The 20989-nt window shown below is 37.5% G+C and overlaps 1 protein-coding gene across 2 annotated transcripts in view; it reads right to left on the bottom strand.

Annotated features, from left to right (window-relative positions):
• Positions 1–3411: 3411 nt before the first annotated feature.
• The window catches only part of DGKB (diacylglycerol kinase beta), an 869780-nt gene continuing 852202 nt past the window's right edge, over positions 3412–20989 (bottom strand). For both annotated transcript variants that reach the window (XM_070369773.1, XM_070369774.1), the window contains exon 25: positions 3412–6994. In XM_070369773.1, the coding sequence (XP_070225874.1) occupies positions 6887–6994 (108 nt within the window). In that variant the 3' untranslated portion in view covers positions 3412–6886. The remainder of the gene's footprint in view (positions 6995–20989) is intronic.

Below are 20989 nucleotides of genomic sequence, written 5' to 3'. Positions count from 1 at the left end.
TCTACTCCGAGTTCAGTGGCCATTTTCATCCTGGCATACTGGCCTCTGGGTCCTGTGAGGATGTGAATGAACTAGACCATGACTAAATTGCCAACATCCGCTGGATCATGGAAAAAGCAAGAGAGTTCCAGAAAAACATCTATTTCTGCTTTATTGACTATGCCAAAACCTTTGACTGTGTAGATTACAATAAACTGTGGAAAATTCTGAAAGAGATGGGAATACCAGACCACCTGACCTGCCTCTTGAGAAACCTATATGCAGGTCAGGGAGCAACAGTTAGAACTGGACATGGAACAACAGACTGGTTTCAAATAGGAAAAGGAGTATGTCAAGGCTGTATATTGTCACCGTGCTTATTTAACTTATATGCAGAGTCCATCATGAGAAACTCTGGGCCGGAAGAAGCACAAGCTGGAATCAAGATTGCCAGAAGAAATATAAATAACCTCAGATACGCAGATGACACCACCCTTATGGCAGAAAGTGAAGAAGAACTAAAAAGCCTCTTGATGAAAGTGAAAGAGGAGAGTGAAAAGTTGGCTTAAAGCTCAACATTTAGAAAACGAAGATCATGGCATCTGGTCCCATCACTTCATGGGAAATAGATGGGGAAACAGTGGAAACAGTGTCAGACTTTATTTTTCTGGGCTCCAAAATCACTGCAGATGGTGACTGCAGCCATGAAATTAAAAGACGCTTACTCCTTGGAAGGAAAGTTATGACCAACCTAGATAGCATATTGAAAAGCAGAGACATTACTTTGCCAACAAAGGTCTGTCTAGTCAAAGGTATGGTTTTTCCATTGGTCATGTATGGATGTGAGAGTTGGACTGTGAAGAAAGCTGAGCAACGAATAATTGATGCTTTAGAACTGTGGTGTTGGAGAAGACTCTTGAGAGTCCCTTGGACTGCAAGGAGATCCAACCAGTTCATCCTAAAGGAGACCAGTCCTGGGTGTTTTTTGGAAGGAATGATGCTAAAGCTGAAACTCCAATACTTTGGCCACCTCATGCGAAGAGTTGACTCATTGGAAAAGACTCTGATGCTGGGAGGGATTAGGGGCAGGAGGAGAAGGGGACGACAGAGGATGAGATGGCTGGATGGCATCACTGACTCGATGCACATGAGTTTGAGTGAACTCCAGGAGTTGGTGATGGACAGGGAGGCCTGGCGTGCTGCGATTCATGGGGTCGCAAAGAGTCAGACACGACTGAGCGACTGAACTGAACTGAAGGGGGGTTAAAGGGCTTGAATTCTCTGCAATACCAGCTGATATCAGGCATATGAGGAATGTAAAAACAAGACAAAAATGATACAAATGAACTTATTTAGAAAACAGAAACAGAGTCACTGACTTAGAGAACAAACTTATGGTTCTCCGGGAGGGGAGGGTCAGGGGAAGGCATAGATTGAGGGTTTGAGATCGACATGTTCACACTGCTATATTGAAAATGGATAAAGAATAAGGACATACTGTATAGCACAGGGAACTCTGCTCAGAATTCTTTAAGAAACTAAACGGAAAAGGAATTTGAAAAAGAATGAATCACTTTACACCTGAAAGTAACACAACAGTGTTAGTCAACTATATGCCAATATAAGATAAAAATTCAAAAATATATAACCACAAAAATGTTACTTTGGAGGAATGACCATGGGATCTTACCAACAGGAATTAGAAAGGCAAAACCAATACAATATTGTAAAGTTAAATAAAATTTTTAAAAAAAGAGATTATTTAAAAAAATTAAAAAAATTAAAAAAATAAAAACTTATTCAACCATTGTAGAGAAAAGACCGAGTTATCTATTTGCTCTGTAGAAAACTATTACAAAACTGTTATCATTAACACATTGTACAATTAGTATTCTCTATTACTTTAGTTTTCTGTAAATTTTAGAGTTTTTAAATTATATTATTAAGATACTTTTAGTTAAAACTCTCTGAAAATGTAGGCTGGCCAGATATTGCTTGGAGGCTTTCCAAGTCAGACTTGGTAATTGTATTTTTATTTCTCCTTGATTTTCCTTGATTCCAGGATGCAAAATTAATTGATAGTCACTTAATCCTAATCTGGGGTTTTGCCTTTATTCTCTCTCCCTCCCGAATTACTTCCCTTCTTTATTTTTTCCATGCTCCTTTTTTCCCTTTCTTGCTTCTAATAATTTTTTTTAAAGATCCACTATTCAAAGGTCTAATACATGAATTCCCTAATCTTTTGATGAATTGAGGCAATGAAGCCTGAGGACCTGGTTTCTAACCCCACACCCTCACTCATCTTCCCTGATTCAAGAGCTCCTTCTTTCTCTTTGTCTCTTCACGTAAAGACAAGTTAGTCTGAAAAGCCATTTGCAGATTTATCTTCTCTGGAGGATTTTTTTAAATCCTTCAGCCAAGTAATCTTTTCTCATTTGAATATGTATCACATTTTGCTTAACTTGGTCTTTTCATGCGTGTGTGCTCAGTCGCTTCAGTTGTGTCCGACTCTTTGTGACCCCATGAACCATGGCCCGCCAGGCTCCTCTGTCCATGGGATTCTCCAAGAAAGAATCCTGGAACGGGTTGCCCTGCCCTCCTCCAGGGGATCTTCCTGACCCAGGGATTGAATCTGTGTCTCCTTCTGTCTCCTGCAATGCAGGTGCATTCCTTACCACTGAGCCACCAGGGAAGCCCAACTTGGTCATTTCCTTAGTCAACAATTTAGTTAACTCTTCCAATAGATGGAAAGGCACTTAGGGATTTACATCATGAAAAAATTCTTTAATTTCTGCAGCTCCTTTGTAAAATATTGTGTACCTACTCAGTGCCTGTGAGATATCTGGTGAAGTTTGTTACCCAAAATAAAATCAGAAATCAGTTTCATCCAGAAAATTGAATGTAACCCTCACAGAACCCCCGGTCTAGTCTTTCGGTTCCCTTGATGCAATCAGTGGGTTTGCTGGCATTCCTGGAATTTATAAAATTGGTGGAACATTGTTCTTAGCAGAATCCTGGGGCCAAGCAAAGCAGAAATAGTTCAATTCTTAATGACACCAAAATTCAGTCCCCCAGTACTCAGACTCTTTATCTCTGACAAAAGACAGGTGGCCTGCCTGGTACCCCCAGTGGATATCCACTGGGGTAGATTGTCAGCTGCTTGAAGAATTAATTTATGGACAAAAGTTGGGCAAAATGGTGGAAAGGAATGACATAACCGAGTGTTAACATTTTTATTTCAAAAAGCAGAATACTATATATAATAACACTTTCTGAGAAAATAAGATAGCATAATGAAATGAATTCCATGTTTTTAAACACAATAAGGATATAGAGAATCCTTTAAATGTGATTTTATTCAAACTTTATTTAAATAGAATGCACTTTCATTGAGAGACTTAAGGGGTGATTTCTGCATTTCCCCAAATAAAAGCTCCTTGGCAAATTTTTGCTTGTTTATTTATTTATTTAAATTTTACATCCTCAACATATATTACAAGGGCTTAATATTTTCATTTAGAATATATGTACTCTATTTGAATAGCTCTTTGGGCTAATATGTGCCAAGAAAGGAACATTTTCCTTTTTATAACCAATGAGAAACAAACTTCTGACACATAAAGGAATGGGGCTGTTTGAAAGTTTTGTCTTATTCAAGTAGAATACAGTCTGAGATTCAAAACAGATTCTTCCTTGAAAAGCACAACTGTTTCCCATCCTCCTAAATAAGGAAAAAAGAACAAAATGTGAAAAAAAACATATATATCTCATTCAATAATTCTCACTGGAGTTAAATTTCCCCCTGCAGTAGAATACACTGAATATCTGAGTCTTTTGCTTTATTCTGGCTATAATCACACAATCTGTTTAAAAATAAAAACTCTTTTAAAATTCTATTTTCTTTACTTCCTACCAGATATATTTTCCTTCCACAATAAATTTAACAGCATCAGATATACATGGTATACACACATAAGTAGAGGAATACATTTATGTCCATTAAAATTCTCCATTCTACACAGAAACCTTCTTTCTTGTTAGCAGCATAGATATCCAGCTTTATTTTGGAATTTCTATTTATCTACTCAGTGTATGGCAATACTCAGCAAAGTACATATCTCTTTTCCCATTTTCCTCTGAACCCAGAAATCCCAGTATGATATTTACTCAAGAGCTTCATCCATTTAAAACTTTATACAACTATATCTACTGTATTTAGAAAAGGTTGACTCAACAATGCAAACATTGACCCACACACATATAAGAAAAGTTTCCACCTTACAAAGCTAACTGTATTTAATATTTCTATATACCACAGAGCTTTCAGTTTGGAATGTTTCTTAAAATACATATTCTTCACTTGAAGCTGTCAGAAAATGGTGAGAATATCTTCTCTGATTTCAAAACGATCAAAGTAGTTTTTAAAAATCACTTTCCAAACCCCTTGAGTAGTGTTCTTGAAGGGCAAGCTCATCAGTATCTTCAGAAAGTGAGCTGGGGAGAGGAAAGTTCGATTCCTGTTTGAACATTTATGATTGGTACCAATGAATCCCACTGACTGAAGATGTAACTACAATTGTTACTAATTATAACTACATAGCTACATTGAAGGAAAGCTACAGCCCAGTATTTCAACTATTGAGGTCTTAAGCAGATTGCTTGATTTCTCTCATCTCACTGTCTATTCAACAGCTCTTCAGTGCACAGATTGTTAAAACTGATTCACAAACTGGTGCTGCCTTCAAACTATGAAAGGTAGCCAGGGAATAATTGTATGCTGTCCTGAACACAAAATAATTTGTGCCTTCAGAGTATGTTTCTGACACAAAGCCTGCCGGCCCATTACAGAAAATGTTGTCAGTCTGTGTGAAAATATTTATTACCTGTAACCATAGATACACAAAAATCAATGTGTGTGTTATGTAACATTATGTCAGTAATACATTTGTTACTGCTTTGAGATTTCTTCTGGTCTAGATGGCTGCTCTGCCAAATAACTTTTATTATACTAGGGCAAGTGATTGCTGTGCTACATTTGCAACTATAATGATAATTTTCCTGAGAATGCTAAATAATGTCTTAATTTATTCAAAAGCTTTTATTTTTAAAGCAATTAAACTTTTGTTGATTTATATTTACCATCCAATGTTCCTGAAACACTAAAAGAAAATGCTTAGACATAATCTTCCAGGATAGCACATTGCTGGAGAGTAGTTATTTGCTATAACAACATTCAGTTGAGTCTTCCAATCAAAGAACAAAAATTATAGCAATTTAATTTGAAACCCATAAGTCCATGTACAGGATTATGTTCAAGAATCACTAAATGCTATCTGTAATTCAAAGATGAATGAATCAATAGAAAAACAGAACTGAAAATCATTAGTACTTTAATGCAGAATGGAGAGAGAAACTAATAAATCATGCATTTCAAGCACTTGTTTTCCTTATGGCATGTTTAAAAACATAAAACATGCAACGAGGAGATGCAGCTCAATATGAATGAACAATACCAAAACTGCTCAGAACAAGCATTTAATTTTATATCATAGGTTTAAATGAAACACTTAAAAATACTATTCCATAATTTCTTCAAACAATCAGAGAATTCAGCCATGCCATGAAAAACTTTAATAACAATCTAGGGCATTATTTCCAAATAAATATTTGAAAAGTCATGGAGATGGGAGTGCAGGAGTTGAAAAGGGAGGGTGCCAACTGCATGCATGATTGACTTCAAAGAGCTTAATATTATTACAGGGATCAATTTATACTCGAAAGCAAATGATACAATCATTTACTTTCGCAAGTGTACTTAGCTGACCCATTCAAAATTATAGACACCTATACTCACAAATGACCAAAAAAGCAAGAAATTAGCTATTGAGCTTTGATTGTGTTGCATAGCTTATTGTCTGTGAAAGGAGATTTTTAATTATAATTAATGGGTAATCCCTTCTCTTCCAGAGTTTTAGCCATCACAAAATTAATCATTAGAACCATAAATTTTCTTCATGATGCTTAATTAATTATGCATAACCCATTTCTCTCAAGCATCTTTTTCTGAATCTTTGGTGGGAAATACACTTAGGCACATAGTTTCAAACATCTATTTGGTTACTGTTGTGATTAAGAATTTTCTTCTAGATTCACATGCAGAAGGGAAGAAGGCTTGCCATATTAACACACTTTACTGCCAAGTAACATGATTTCACTTATGTGTAGAATTAAAAACAAAACTAAACAAAATAAAACCATTTCCTACTTCTCAGCACAAGAAAATTTTACACCTGATATTTTATTAATAAATTCCACTCAGAAGCATATTAATAAATTCCACTCAGAAGCATCAAGAAGTCAAAGGAAAACTATTTAGATACAGCAAATAGACAACTATTTAATAAAACCTTTCAATTAAAAGTTGCTCCTCAAGTCATAGGTCAAAGATCATTGATATGCTTTTTGATTCTTAAAGGGAAAAGTATAGCAATCTGCAATTATGATCACTGAAGCATTATTAAGTAGTGCTTATTAATAACTGGAATCACATTTTCTGTGACATTTCCTTTTTTTGTTGTTATTGTACAGACTTTTCTTACAGGTTAGTACATGGAAATTGGTGAAGGAATGGATAGGAGACATAAAAATCTATGGGAATGCATGCAACAAAAATATGCAGTATCACTTCATGTAAACTTCCGCTTTCTTCATGCAAAGATGCCCATGAAAACTGAGACAATAAATTTCCTATTAGCTGAATTTTACATTAACTCAGTCACAAAAACTGTCAAACCAATTCCATGATGTTACATGAGCAGGAGACTTGAACTTGTTCAAAGGTTTCCAGCATAAGTGTTCCATGGCCCAATTATGCTAATTACAGTGCCAACAGTGGAATGATACGGGATTATTCCTTGCTTCGGTTTCTGGTTCTTTTGACGAGGGAGCAGAACAACCCGGTTTTGGGAGGAGGACCCATCAGCATTGGGGCTTGGTTCTTGTGTATAATTTTTATCTAGGGAAAAAAAGAGAGAAAGAGGAGGGAGTAATCCTTGGGTACAATACGAATTTCTGAGAATCTCTGTTAAGGTTAATCACATTGCCTGTGTTACTGAAACAGCACAAGAGTAAAATGTAGTTTCAGAGTTTCTATTATTGCAAAAATATTTTTAAGGAAGATAAGGTATGATTTTAAACCAATGCTCAGGGTGCTAACAAGAAACCAAACTTAATTGAAATTACATTTTAAGTATCATACTATTTCTAACCTGGCTTGTATTAAACCCCCAAATTCCTCATTCATGCCACATGATTATCTAGTATAATTTACTGACCATTAGTTATGTATTATTTATTTAAGACAGGAAAGGATGCACCATTATAGTACTCAGAATCTCAATTATACTCCCACATCAAGATGTACTTGGTACCAAGGCAAGCCTTATTTACCCTGTTAATCAGATTGTTTCTCTCTTTCAACACGAACTGCAAGCCTTAATTTCAAAACAATCATTTAGAATGAAAGTCAAAAGCTAACGTGCATAAAAGGTCAGAAATGATGAACTAGCTTTCTAATTTGTTAATTAATTGGTAATAGAATAGAATCAAATATTGAAAAGCCTGCTTAAAACATTCTGAGAGACTGTTCTAAAGCTCTTCTTTTTGATTTCTTTGAAATAAAACTACGAATCACCTTAAATGAGACAACCTTAAAGTAGATTATATCTGTAATTTTCTCTAATTCAAGTCTAAATTAGAGAAGACATTTTATGAATATATGCTATGCTCAAAGCTAATTGAAAGCAATTATCAAAGTGGCATTTTGTCTGTGACTTTAAGATACATTGTAAGATAATAAATGATTCTCATTATGTAATAAAAAGGTCACATCATGCCTTTGGGCTAGTGATGCTAAGAGTTTTTCAAAAGCAATCTGAGACATTTTCTTTAGAGAACTGCGACTAATATAAGAACCATCGCTTATTAAATATCAGTTGTCACCTGCACAGCACTTGCATCAGAGATGAGTATTTCTTTCAAAAAGAAACACCGCCTCATTACAAGCTGCAAAAATATATCTCTTAAAGTGCATAGCTGACATTTTCAAGTTAAAATGAATATCCTTCACTTGTCATTTACTAACGGCAATGAAAAAAAAAAAAAGGATGTCACGTGGACTGGATCATTAAAATTCACACTGAGGCCTTTGGGAAATAGAGATCTTTCTAGACAGTCTAGAAAGACAGAAGTATGTCAAGAATCAGGATAAATGAGCAACTTTATTTAACTCTGTGGGAATCAGGTTATTCTGGGAAGATTCAGTGTTCTTTGTGCTGTAAAAATAAATTGCACCTGTAAAGGCCACCAGGTTCAACCAGCCTCAAACTCTCTGTACATCTGATTTCATCGGATTTTACTTTTGTTATCTTATTAACCGAGGAATTAACAGCCAGATACTTAAGATGTCAGAATGCACCTATCTATGTAGATTGAAAAAGATCTCAGCCAGATTTTCTCTCCTAATTTTTCACACTTAGATTACACTGTACCTCTTACCACTGAATTTTATACTCCTCTAGAGTATCTAATATACCATCATTCATTCATTTCATAAAATGTATTGAGCTCCTACTATGTTCCAGACACTGTACCAGGAGCCTTTAACAAATAGACAAAGCACAAATCTCTACCCTCAATAAATTCTAGTCAAGTAAGAAACAGAAATTTAACAAGTATGTTCAATAGTGTTATAGATGCTGAAGTATGAGGCTAAGCAGAAAGGTACTATTTTTTAATGCTGAATATAAAAATGAATCTTTTCATACAAAATGTCCTTTAAAAATGAATATGTGAGGATGCAGTTAACACATGCTGCTTATATAATAATCTTAGATTCAAACAGAATATAAGAAGTCATGGTAAGAAAGTGAAGATTTCTGATTCACAGTTATTAGACTAAATCCTTTAGAGGGTATGTTACTATTAGGGTCTTTTGGAAAACAATATCATTATTACCAAACTATTGTTGTTGTAGGAAAAGAAGTATATCATGCTAGTCACTTAAAAAAGATTAGCATCAATTTATAACAAAGTAGAACCAAAATACCACATATTGTGTATGAGATTTTGTTTGCCTTCTGTATTAATATTTTTAGGTTATTTAGATTTTGTTTCATCATGGCTATCTTTTTATTAACAATCTCTTTTAAAAGAAGTCACGTTACTATTCCTTTGAAAATAGCACAATATCTCACTAAGTGCTCTTGACACAGTAGGACCCTTAATCCATGCTACTGACTACTTTGAAGTTCTAGTTCTAGTTTCTAAGCTGGATAATGGCCAGTCTTATTTTTAAAATCATCTACCCTCTGTCCTCTTAGTTGTTTAAGCACTTCTATGGTCACACACAACTCTTTCACATTATTTCTGTAAACACTGAAATCTGTCTTTTTGTCCATTCTTTATAAAAATGAGAAACAACGGGCTGTTTTCCTCTCAGGGAGATACCATGGAAGAAAGCTGCACTCATGAGATTTCTATGGTGTATCCAGGCTCTTTACATACATTGCCTCATCGAATCATCTTAGATCTTTGAATATTTGAGCGGAAGCAAACTCTACTCCAATAAGGATGAGAATAATACCAGTCCAGTACCAGGTTGAACTGCCAGTTTTATAATCACAGAAAGTCCAGGTGTAGGCTTCAGAAAGCTGTAGGGACTAAAGTGTTACTTATGTTCAGATGGTTCGTGTTGGGGGATCCTGGTTAAGGGTGATTCAATAGGCATGCGATAATGACTCAAATGCCTGTTTCAACTCCACACCCTTATATTTTTATTTATCCATGAGGAAAAAAATACTGAGAAAGGAGTAACATATCCCTAAAGACATTAGAATAGATTAAATCTCCGCAGTCTGAAAACATGAACCAAACATGAAGATCTCTTTGAGTGCTTCCGTTTTTTTAAGAGTTGGGTAGTTACTTCTTAGTTGTTTCTGAATACATTAATATTTATTGAGCACCAACTATAGCAAACACCCTCTTCCAACAACACAGAAGACTCTACACATGGACATCACCAGGTGGTCAACACAAAATCAGATTGATTATATTCTTTGCAGCCAAAGATGGAGAAGCTCTATACAGTCAGCAAAAACAAGACCGGGAGCTGACTGTGGCTCAGATCATGAACTCCTTATTGCCAAATTCAGACTTAAAGTGAAGAAAGTAGGGAAAACCACCAGACCATTCAGGTATGACCTAAATCAAATCCCTTATGATTATACAGTGGAAGTGAGAAATAGATACAAGGGACTAGATCTGATAGAATTCCTGATGAACTATGGAATGAGGTTTGTGACATTGTACAGGAGACAGGGATCAAGACCATCCCCATGGAAAAGAAATGCAAAAAAGCAAAATGGCTGTCTGAGAAGGCCTTACAAATAGCTGTGAAAAGAAGAGAAGCCAAATGCAAAGGAGAAAAGGAAAGATATAAGCATCTGAATGCAGAGTTTCAAAGAATAGCAAGAAGAGATAAGAAAGCCTTCTTCAGCGATCAATGCAAAGAAATAGAGGAAAACAACAGAATGGGAAAGACCAGAGATCTCGTCAAGAAAATTGGACATACCAAGGGAACATTTCATGCAAAGATGGGCTCGATAAAGGACAAAAATGGTATAGACCTAACAGAAGCAGAAGATATTAAGAAGAGGTGGCAAGAATACACAGAAGAATTGTACAAAAAAGATCTTCACAACCAAGATAATCATGATGGTGTGATCACTCACCTAGAGCCAGACATCCTGATGTGAAGTCAAGTGGGCCTTAGGAAGCATTACTACGAACAAAGCTAGTGGAGGTGATGGAATTCCAGTTGACCTATTTCAAATCCTTAAACATGATGTTGTGAAAGTGCTGCACTCAATATGCCAGCAAATTTGGAAAACTCAGCAATGGCCACAGGACTGGAAAAGGTCAGTTTTCATTCCAATCCCAAAGCAAGGCAATGCCAAAGAATGCTCAAACTACAGCACAATTGCACTCATCTCACACTCTAGTAAAGTAATGCTCAAAATTCTCCAAGCCAGGCTTCAGCAATACATGAACCGTGAACTTCCTGATGTTCAAACTGGTTTTAGAAAAGGCAGATGAACCAGAGATCTAATTGCCAATATCCGCTGGATTATTGAAAAAGCAAGAGAGTTCCAGAAAAACATCTATTTTTTGCTTTATTGACTATGCCAAATCCTTTGACTGTGTGGATCACAATAAACTGTGGAAAATTCTGAAAGAGATGGGAATACCAGACCACCTGACTTGCCTCTTGAGAAATCTGTATGCAGGTCAGGAAGCAACAGTTAGAACTGGACATGAAACAACAGACTAGTTCCAAATAGGAAAAGGACTACGTCAAGGCGGTATATTGTCACCCTGCTTATTAACTTCTATGCAGAGTACATCACGAGAAACACTGGGCTGGAAGAAGCACCAGCTGGAATCAAGATTGCTTGGAGAAATATCAATAACCTCAGATATGCAGATGACACCACCCTTATGGCAGAAAGTGAAGAGGAACTAAAAAGCCTCTTGATGAAAGTGAAAGAGGAGAGTGAAAAACTTGGCTTAATGTTCAACATTCAGAAAACTAAGATCATGGCATCTGGTCCCATCATTTCATGGGAAATAAATGGGGAAACAATGGAAACAGTGTCAGACTTTATTTTTTGGGCCTCCAAAATCACAGCAGATGGTGATTGCAGCCATGACCCGTGGCAGATTCATGTTGATGTATGGCAAAACCAATACAGTATTGTAAAGTAAAAAAAAAATATATATATATAATAATAATAAAAAATTAAAAAATAAAATAAAAGACGCTTACTCCTTGGAAGGAAAGTTACGACCAACCTAGATAGCATATTCAAAAGTAGAGACATTACGTTGCCAACAAAGGTCCATCTAGTCAAGGCTATGGTTTTTCCAGTAGTGATGTATGGATGTAAGAGTTGGACTGTGAAGTAAGCTGAGCACTGAAGAACTGATGCTTTTGAACTGTGGTGTTGGAGAAGACTTGAGAGTCCCTTGGACTGCAAGGAGATGCAATCAATCCATTCTAAAGGACATCAGTCCTGGGTGTTCTTTGGAAGGACTGATGCTAAAGCTGAAACTCCAGTACTTTGGCCACCTCATGCGAAGTGTTGACTCATTGGAAAAGACTCTGATGCTGGGAGGGATTGGATGCAGGAGGAGAAGGGGACAACAGAGGATGAGATGGCTGGATGGCATCACCGACTTGATGGACGTGAGTTTGAGTAAACTCCGGGAGTTGGTGATGGACAGGGTGGCCTGGCGTGCTGCAATTCACGGGTTGCAAAGAGTTGGACATGACTGAATGAATGAACTGAACTACAAGCAAGGAAAGTTTGCAACTTGACTGTTTTGTTTGGAAGGAATCTGAGCTTGTAACTGAGAGAGAACTGTAGGCAATCCTAAGCAATGTTGATGGGGCTCCTAGGAGCTGGAATGGCTGTATAAAGGTAGAAGTGTGAAATGTTAGTCGCTTAGTCGTGTCTGACTGTTTGTGACCCCATGGACTGTAGCCCACCAGGTGTTTCTGTCCATGGAGTTCTCTAGGCAAGAATACTAGAGTGGGTATCCATTCCTTTTTCTAGAAGAGCATTGCTAAGATAAATATTGTCAGAATTAGAATGATGTTTTGTATAATTTCTTCATTTCTACTTAGCTATTCCTTTAGAAAGCAACAGCATGAAAATCTCATGACTCTTTCTACTTCCATCTTCCCATGTCAAATTAAGATTGAGCACCTCTAAAAATAGAAACATGAAAATAGTTGGTTTCAGTTTTATAAGTTTTTAATACGAAGTAAAAATGCACATATGGAAACCAGATGAAGGATTACAAGGCACAGTTTTCTTGTCTGTGTAGAACTGTCAGGGTTACATAGTATGATAGGTGGTCCCACCTTACATTGTAATATTAACAATAATAATGACAAGATTTGACTCTAAGCGTGTGCAGACTATTACACTAAGTGCTTTACACATGATATTCAGATGCTACCTGTCTCATTCTTCTCTTTGAGTTGCTCTTGACAAAAGTCTACTCTCATAAAAGTATTATTATCAAAGCACATAGAATTGAAAACCTATGTCCTAAAAGGGATAGAGGAGAGGTTTACAGCTTACAGTACATGGTGAACAGTGTCTAGTTGACTAGCTATTTGTGTTCTCTCCAAAGTCTTTGTTTTGTTCTTGTTCATTTGCTTAGTCATGTCTGACTCTTTGTGACCCCATGGACTGTAGCACACCAGGCTTCCCTATACTTCAGTATCTCATGAGTTTGCTAAAATTCATGTCCATTGAGTCAGTGATGCCATCCAACCATCTCATCCTCTGTTGCCCCCTTCTCCTTTTGCCCTCAATCTTTCCCAGCATCACGGTCTTTTCCAATGAGTTGGCTCTTCCCATCAGGTGACCAAAATACTGGAGCTTCAGCTTCCGCATCTGTCTTTCCAATGAATATTCAGGATTGATTTCCTTTAGGATTGACTGGTTTGATCTTTGTGCTGTTCAAGGGATTCTCAAGAGTGTTCTCCAGCACCACAGTTCAAAAGCATCAATTTTTCAGTGCTTGGTCTTCTTTTTGGTTCAGCTCTCACAACCATACATGACTACTGGGAAAACCATAGCTTTGACTGTACAGACCTTTGTCAGCAATGTGATGTCTCTACTTTTTAATACCCTGTCTAGGGTAGTCATAGCTTTTCTTCCAAGGAGCTAGTGTCTTTTAATTTTATGGTTGCAGTCACCATCTGCAGTGATGTTGGAGATCAAGAAAATAAATTTTGTCACTATTTCCATTGTTTCCCCACCTATTTGCCATGATGTGATGGGACTGGATGCCATGATCTTCATTTTTTGAATGTTGAGTTTTAAGCCAGCATTTTCACTCTCTTCTTTCATCTTCATTAAGAGGCTCTTTAGTTCCTTGTCACTTTCTGCTATTAGGGTGGTGTTATCTGCATATCTGAGGTTATTGATATTTCTCCTGGCCATCTTGATGCTAGCTTATGCTTCATACAGCCCAGCATTTCACATGATGTACTCTGCATGGAAGTTAAATAAGCAGGGTGACAATATACAGCTTTGACATACTCCTTTCCCAATTTGGAACCAGTCCATTGTTCCATGTCTCCTTTTAACAGTTGCTTCTTGACCTGCATACAGATTTCTCAGGAGGCAGGTAAGGTAGTCTGGTATTCCCTTCTCTTTAAGAATTTACAACAGTTTGTTGTGGTCCACACAGTCAAAGGCTTTAGTGTATTCAATGAAGCAGAAGTAGATGTTTTTCTGGAATTCCCTTGCTTTTTCTTTAATTCAACGCATGTTGGCAATTTGATATCTGGTTCCTTTGCCTTTTCTAAATCCAGCTTGTATATCTGGAATTTCTCAGTTCACATACTGCTGAAGTCTAGCTTGAAGGATTTTGAGGATTATCATGTGAAATGTGAAACTGAGCATGTGAAATGAGTGCCATTGTGTGGCAGTTTGAGCATTCTTTGGCATTTCCCTTTTTTGGGATTGGAATGAAAACCGACCTCTTCCGGTCCCGTGACCACTGCTGAGTTTTCCAAATTTAGCTAATTTTAGTTCCACTAAAACTGAGGAAGAGAGGAAGGTCTTCCTGGATTCATCCTCCAGGCATAATTTGGCCCAGCTCATTGATATTGTCTTTCCTAGCTCCTTGTTTTTCAGCTCTGAATATTCCTACCTATTCTTTGCTGTGAAGAGTATTATTTTTCTTCCTCATGTTGTAGGAACACCATGCTTAACACCCAGTCTCTGTATGCCACATCCACCAAACCAACTGCTTCTCAAAGCATCCTAATAAGATTAGAATGAAGATGGATCTACTCTATATTCAAGGAATTCTCATACCTAATACCAAAAGAATATTTTTTTCATAACTTTAATTATATATTATCTAAATATACCCTCCCAACAGCCCTAAGGAGGTAGGTGTCAACACCTTTATTAATAATGCAGGACAAAAACTTATGTTCTGTAACATGAAATGCCCCACTCAAGGGGCATGCAAGGGTTAACGGAAGGGCTGTGTTTGAAAGCTGATTCTCACATCTTCCAAACACTCCTTGTTGATTCCCACTTCTGTATCTTTGTGCCAAGTACTGCTCTTGAGAACCTCCCAGCAAACTTTGATCCCTGCCCTGCCCAGCTCAAATCACACATTATTTTGAAATTTCAAAGCACAATGACATAAAGAAGATTCTAAATGCCCTCTGAAGCTGAAGTTCCAATACTTTGGCCACTTGATGTGAAGGGCTGATTCACTGGAAAAGACTCTGGTGCTAGGAACTGTTGGAGACAGAAGGAGAAGAGGGTGACAGAGGATGAGGTGGTTGGATGGCATCACCAACTCAATGGACATGAGTTTGAGCAAACTCTGGAAGAGAGTGAAGGACGGGGAAGCCTGGCACACTGCAGTCCATGGGGTCACAAAGAGTCGGACACGACTTAGCGACTGAAAAACAACAACAACAACAACAACAAATGCCCTCTGAGAGGAAAAATGTGTCACTTACAGAAACATGAAAATCAGCATGGCATCAGGCTTCTCAAAAACATTATGGTAGAATAAAACAGAGAAACGCCTTTAAACCTCAGAGGAAAAGTTAATTCTATCTTAGATTTCTCAATGTGGTTGGTATATCAATTAAATGCAAGGGTACAATTAATATATTTTCAGTCATAGAAAGATCTGGAGAGCTTGCCTTTTATATGCCCTTTAAAACATATTTGAGGGTGTTCTCCAGCAAAACAGATGTATGAGCTAAGAAAGAGATTCAAAAAACAGAGGATCAAATGGACAACACCAAGAGTAGGTGAGGGTGTGGAGTAACAAGAACTCCCATACATAGGTACTGGGAGGGCAAAACGGTACTTTGGAAGACAGTTTGGAGGTTTCTTATAAAACTAAATATACTCATCATATGATCCAGTGTTTGTACTCATGGAATATATACAAAAAAGTTGGAAACTTATGTCTGCGTAAAAACCTGTACACAAATGTTTACAGCAGCTTCTTTTATAATTTTCAAAACTTGGAAACAACCAAGAGGTCCTTCAGTAGGTGAATGGATAAATAAATTGTGGTGCATCAATCAAGACAAAGGAAAACTGTGTGTGTGCGCATGCTAAGCTGCTTCAGTTGTGTTTGACTTTGTCAACCCTATGAACTATAGCCCACTGGGGTCCTCTGTCCATGGGATTCTCCAGGCAAGAATACTGCAGTGGGTTGCTGTGTCATCCTCCAGCAGATTTTCATGACTCAGGGATTGAATCCATGTCTCTTATGACTCCTGCATTGGCAGGCCCATTCTTTATCACTAGGGCCATCTGGGAAGCCCAAAGGACTATTCAGTTCAGTTCAGTTCAGTCACTCAGTCATGTCTGACTCTTTGAGACCCCATGAATTGCAGCACGCTAGGCCTTCCTGTCCATCACCAGCTCCTGGAGTTCACCCAAACTCATGTCCATTGAGTCGGTGATGTCATCCAGCCATCTCATCCTCTGTCGTCCCCTTCTCCTCCTGCCCCAAATCCCTCCCAGCATCATAGTCTTTTCCGATGAGTCAACTCTTCGCATGAGGTGACCAAAGTATTGGAGTTTTAGCTTTAGCATCAGTCCTTCCAAAGAACATCCAGGACTGATCTTTAGAATGGACTGGTTGGATCTCCTTGCAGTCCAAGGGACTCTCAAGAGTCTTCTCCAACACCACAGTTCAAAAGCATCAATTCTTCGGCACTCAGCTTTCTTCACAGTCCAACTCTCACATCCATACACGACCACTGGAAAAACCATAGCCATGGCTAGACGGACCTTTGTTGGCAAAGTAATGTCTCTGCTTTTGAATATGCTATCTAGGTTGGTCATAACTTTCCTTCCAAGGAGTAAGTGTCTTTTAATTTCATGGCTGCAAACATCATCTACGGTGATTTTGGAGCCCCCAAAAATAGTCTGACACTGTTTCCACTGTTTCCCCATCTATTTCCCATGAAGTGAAAGAATATTATTCAGTGCTAAAAAGAAATGAGCTATCTAGCCATGAATGCACATGAAGGAAACTTAAATGCACATTATTAAGTGAATGAAATCAATCTGAGAAGGCTATATCCAGTAAGATTCCAATTATATGACACTCTGGAGAAGGCAAAACTATGGGGACAGTGAAAAGATCAGTGGGCCAGGGGTTTTGGGAGAGAGGGATGAATAAATGAAGCACAGAGAATTTTCATGACAGTGTCATTCCTTATGATCTTATAATAATAGGTATATTATTATTGTAAAGACCTTATACACTTGCCCAAGCCCATGGAATGAACAACATCGAGTGGACCCAGGGCAAACTATGGACTTTGATTGAACATGATGTGTCTATGGAAGTTTACCGATTCTATCAAAAGTACCATTTGTGGGGTAATTCTGTCAGTGGGGAGGCCATGCGTGTGTGGGGGGTGAGAGCTATATGGGAAATCTCTGTACCTTCCGCTTAGTTTTACTGTGAACCTCAAAGGGCTCTAAAATATAAGTCTATTGAAAACAACAATGGCAACAAAAAGAGGATCCAACTGAGACCCTGATCTGGAAGAAACTCAGGAAGAAACCTGCAGGGAAGGGCTTCTGCCATATAAAGAAGGGAGTGGGGATAATGGATTAATTGATATGGTGCAGTGTTTAAGAAATGAGAATTATTATAATGATGGCTTTACAAAAAAAGGAAAAGAGATGATAAAAGCTCTGTAGGAAAGAAAATGTAATTGTGTGTCAGTAACTTGGTTCTATAGTTGATGACATTTTCATAATCTCAATCATTCTATGTTTTCTATGGATTCAAATATTCTTTTTTTCAGAAGCAGAATAGAATACTGGTTAAAAAATCAGACTGACAGGATCCTCACTTCCTATCTGGAGACTTTGGACAAATGACTAAATTCGTTTTCACTATCTATACCACAGAGATAGTGCCTATTTCATTGGTTGCTTGTAAGGAGTAAATGAATCAATGCATACAAAATGCTTAGAACATTATCTGGCACATAAAAATCACCCAGCAGATACTAAGTATTAGCAAGATTTAAATGGAGTGATGTTACAAACCACTTTTGTAAAGCATAAACTAAGCAGAATATACCTAAAACTATTAAGTAAAAAAACAAACAACCAAACAAAAAAAAAACCCCAAGACTATAGCAAAGCAGATTGAGTGAAAAAAGTGTTAATCACTCAGTTGTGTCTAACTCTTTGTGACCCCATGAACTGCAGCCTGCCAGGCTCCTCTGTCCATTCGATTCTCCAGGCAAGAATACTGGAGTGGGTTGCCATGCCCTTCTCTAGGGCATCTTCCTGACACACGGATCGCACCCTGGTCTCCTGCACTGTAGGCAGATTTACTGTCTGAGCCACTGGGGAAGCCTCAGTCAGAAGAGACAGCCAAAGAATCAAAGAATGGATCTGGTGACGCAAATGATGGGACAGAAGCTAGTCATTTTCCTTGAAATTCCATACATTTTGTTCTTTTCAATGTATACATATAATTTTGGTACATGTATTAAACAATAAAAATCCTTCGGCAAGAAACAGTTTTTCTCTCTAGTGTTTTGGTTCTCCAAATGTGGTCCACAAACCAGGAACACTGACAGCATTGTGAGAGATGCAGTCTCCTAGTCCCACCCCAAGCCTGAATCAGACTCCACTTTATAATAAGATTCCCATGTAATTCACACACACATTCACCTTTGAGAAGCCTGGGTCTGTTTGTCACTTGCTTCCCTTTCTAAGGGGGTAAGACCAGTAGGAATCTGTTGACTGACTGAATAAATGAATGTCCAGCACCTTCTTACACTCATCCCCCAAACATATTGCTGAAAGCTAATATCAATGGAACCAAATAACCTAATTTAACTCAATTTTAATTAGCTTGATTGTTCATCTAACAGGTCTAGCTTTTTTCAGTATAGTGATGGGGGTTCCAAGTTGAACAGATACTGTTTAAAATATCACTGAGGTGCACAGAGTCAACTGATGGTAACATATGTAGCAGCAGGATGTGACACACAATATGCTATGGAGATATTCTCAGAGTGCAATGGGAGCACAAAATAATGTCCTTCAGATCATGGGAGAAGGACAGGACATAATTAAACTGAGTCTTAGCAGTGACACTCTGAAGCATGGCTTAGGGGCTGCATATCATACCAGAAACAGGGAGATCAGATGGGAGGTGAATAAAATAATCTAGAAAAGAAGTAAAGTGGATTTTAGTTGCAGCATTGGCAATGGGGACAGAATAGAGGGCAGATCTGAGAGATACCAAGGAGGCACACGTTGCAGGGTATGATGGATGCAGGGAGTAATCAAAAAGAGAAAGGTTCTAGTATGACTTTCATACTTTTAGCTTTGCTTGTTGTGTGTGTGGTGATGCTTTTTCACAGAAAGAGATGTATTTTTTGGCATGAGTGAGAGCCAGTAAGTTGGTGAACTCCTATAGCGTGTGATATTCTAGAGGAGATGCTCAGTGTCTTTGGGATATGTAGATCTGGTGTTCAGAAGGGAGAATGGCTCTCGAGACAGATTTGGATGTAATGATGCTGTAAATAACATTATCCATTGGAAAGAGATGACTAAAAGACAGATGTGTGTTTCAAATGTGAATATCAGACATTATATTACATAATGGGGGAGCATGGACATATAACAGTGAAGCAGGAAATTATATACTATGAAAGAATATGAGGACAAGTAACCTGGGAGTTAGTAGAAAAAACTAGAAAGAAGTATGATCATGCAAACATTTCAAACCTGTCTTCAATGTGGCCTGCTCATTTTCTATTAATGAAGGTGAGACATTCAAATTACATGTATCCGGCTAGGCATGCCTCCATTTTCACAATGATTTGCATGTAAGTTATGTAAGCTACTAAATTAATACTAATTCTAAATCTAGAAATCATGTTTGAGAGTTATATAACTGCAAGATGCTTATGCAATTTAGGGGTTGGCAAATATTTTCTGTAAAGGGCTAGATGATAAACACTTTAGGCTTTGTGGTCTAAGGAGTCTCTGTAACAACTCTGCTATTGTGCACAAAAGTAGCCACAGACTAAATGTAAACAAATGGATGTGCCTATGTTCTAGTCAAACTTTACGTATGAAAACTAAAATCTGCATTTCATATACTTTTAACATTATAAACTATTATTATTCTTTTGGATTTTTCAACCATTTAAAAATATTAAAAAATATTCTTAACTCTTTGAGACTATGCAAAAACAGGTGACTGGGTAGATCTGGCCCAAAGATTAAACTTGCTGACCCTTGATGCAATTACAGTCAAATAATGAATATTAATTTAAGACTATGACTTAATGGGTCAATATCTAAAAGACTGCTTGACAGGTGGCTCAAAGAATCCAGTTGCCAATGCAAGAGACACGGGTTCAATCCCTGGGTCAGGAAGATCCCCTGGAGAAAGAAACTATAACCCACTCCAGTATTCTTAACTGGGAAATTCTATGGGCAGAGAAACCTGGCAGGCTACAGTCCACGGGGTCACAGTCAGACATGACTTAGTGACTAAACAACAACAAGCTAAAAGATGAATAAAAGTGGAAATAGTCTCATATGGCATCTCTTTGCTATACTGAGTGCCACCATTCATAATTTATTCTGTGAAAATTCTGAATTAGAATATATACTAGCTTTCCCAATTTTAGTAACAGATCAACTGATCAAATTTGGCTTCAATGTTTAATCTCTTTATTGCTTTGCACCAGGGTGGGCTTAATAATATTGTGCTTCTTAGAAATTATCTCAGAAGGTAGGATTTTCCTTTTTAAATATTCCCCCTGCATTTAGCCAAAATTTTCTTTTCCTGATTCATCTCTTTAAGAATTTATTATCACTGGATT

This window comes from Bos mutus, chromosome 4 (assembly GCF_027580195.1).
Source record: "Bos mutus isolate GX-2022 chromosome 4, NWIPB_WYAK_1.1, whole genome shotgun sequence".
Classification (NCBI taxonomy): Eukaryota; Metazoa; Chordata; class Mammalia; order Artiodactyla; family Bovidae; genus Bos; species Bos mutus.
The sequence above is the reverse complement of the archived record's forward strand: the minus strand, read 5'-3'. Positions and strand labels throughout refer to the sequence as shown.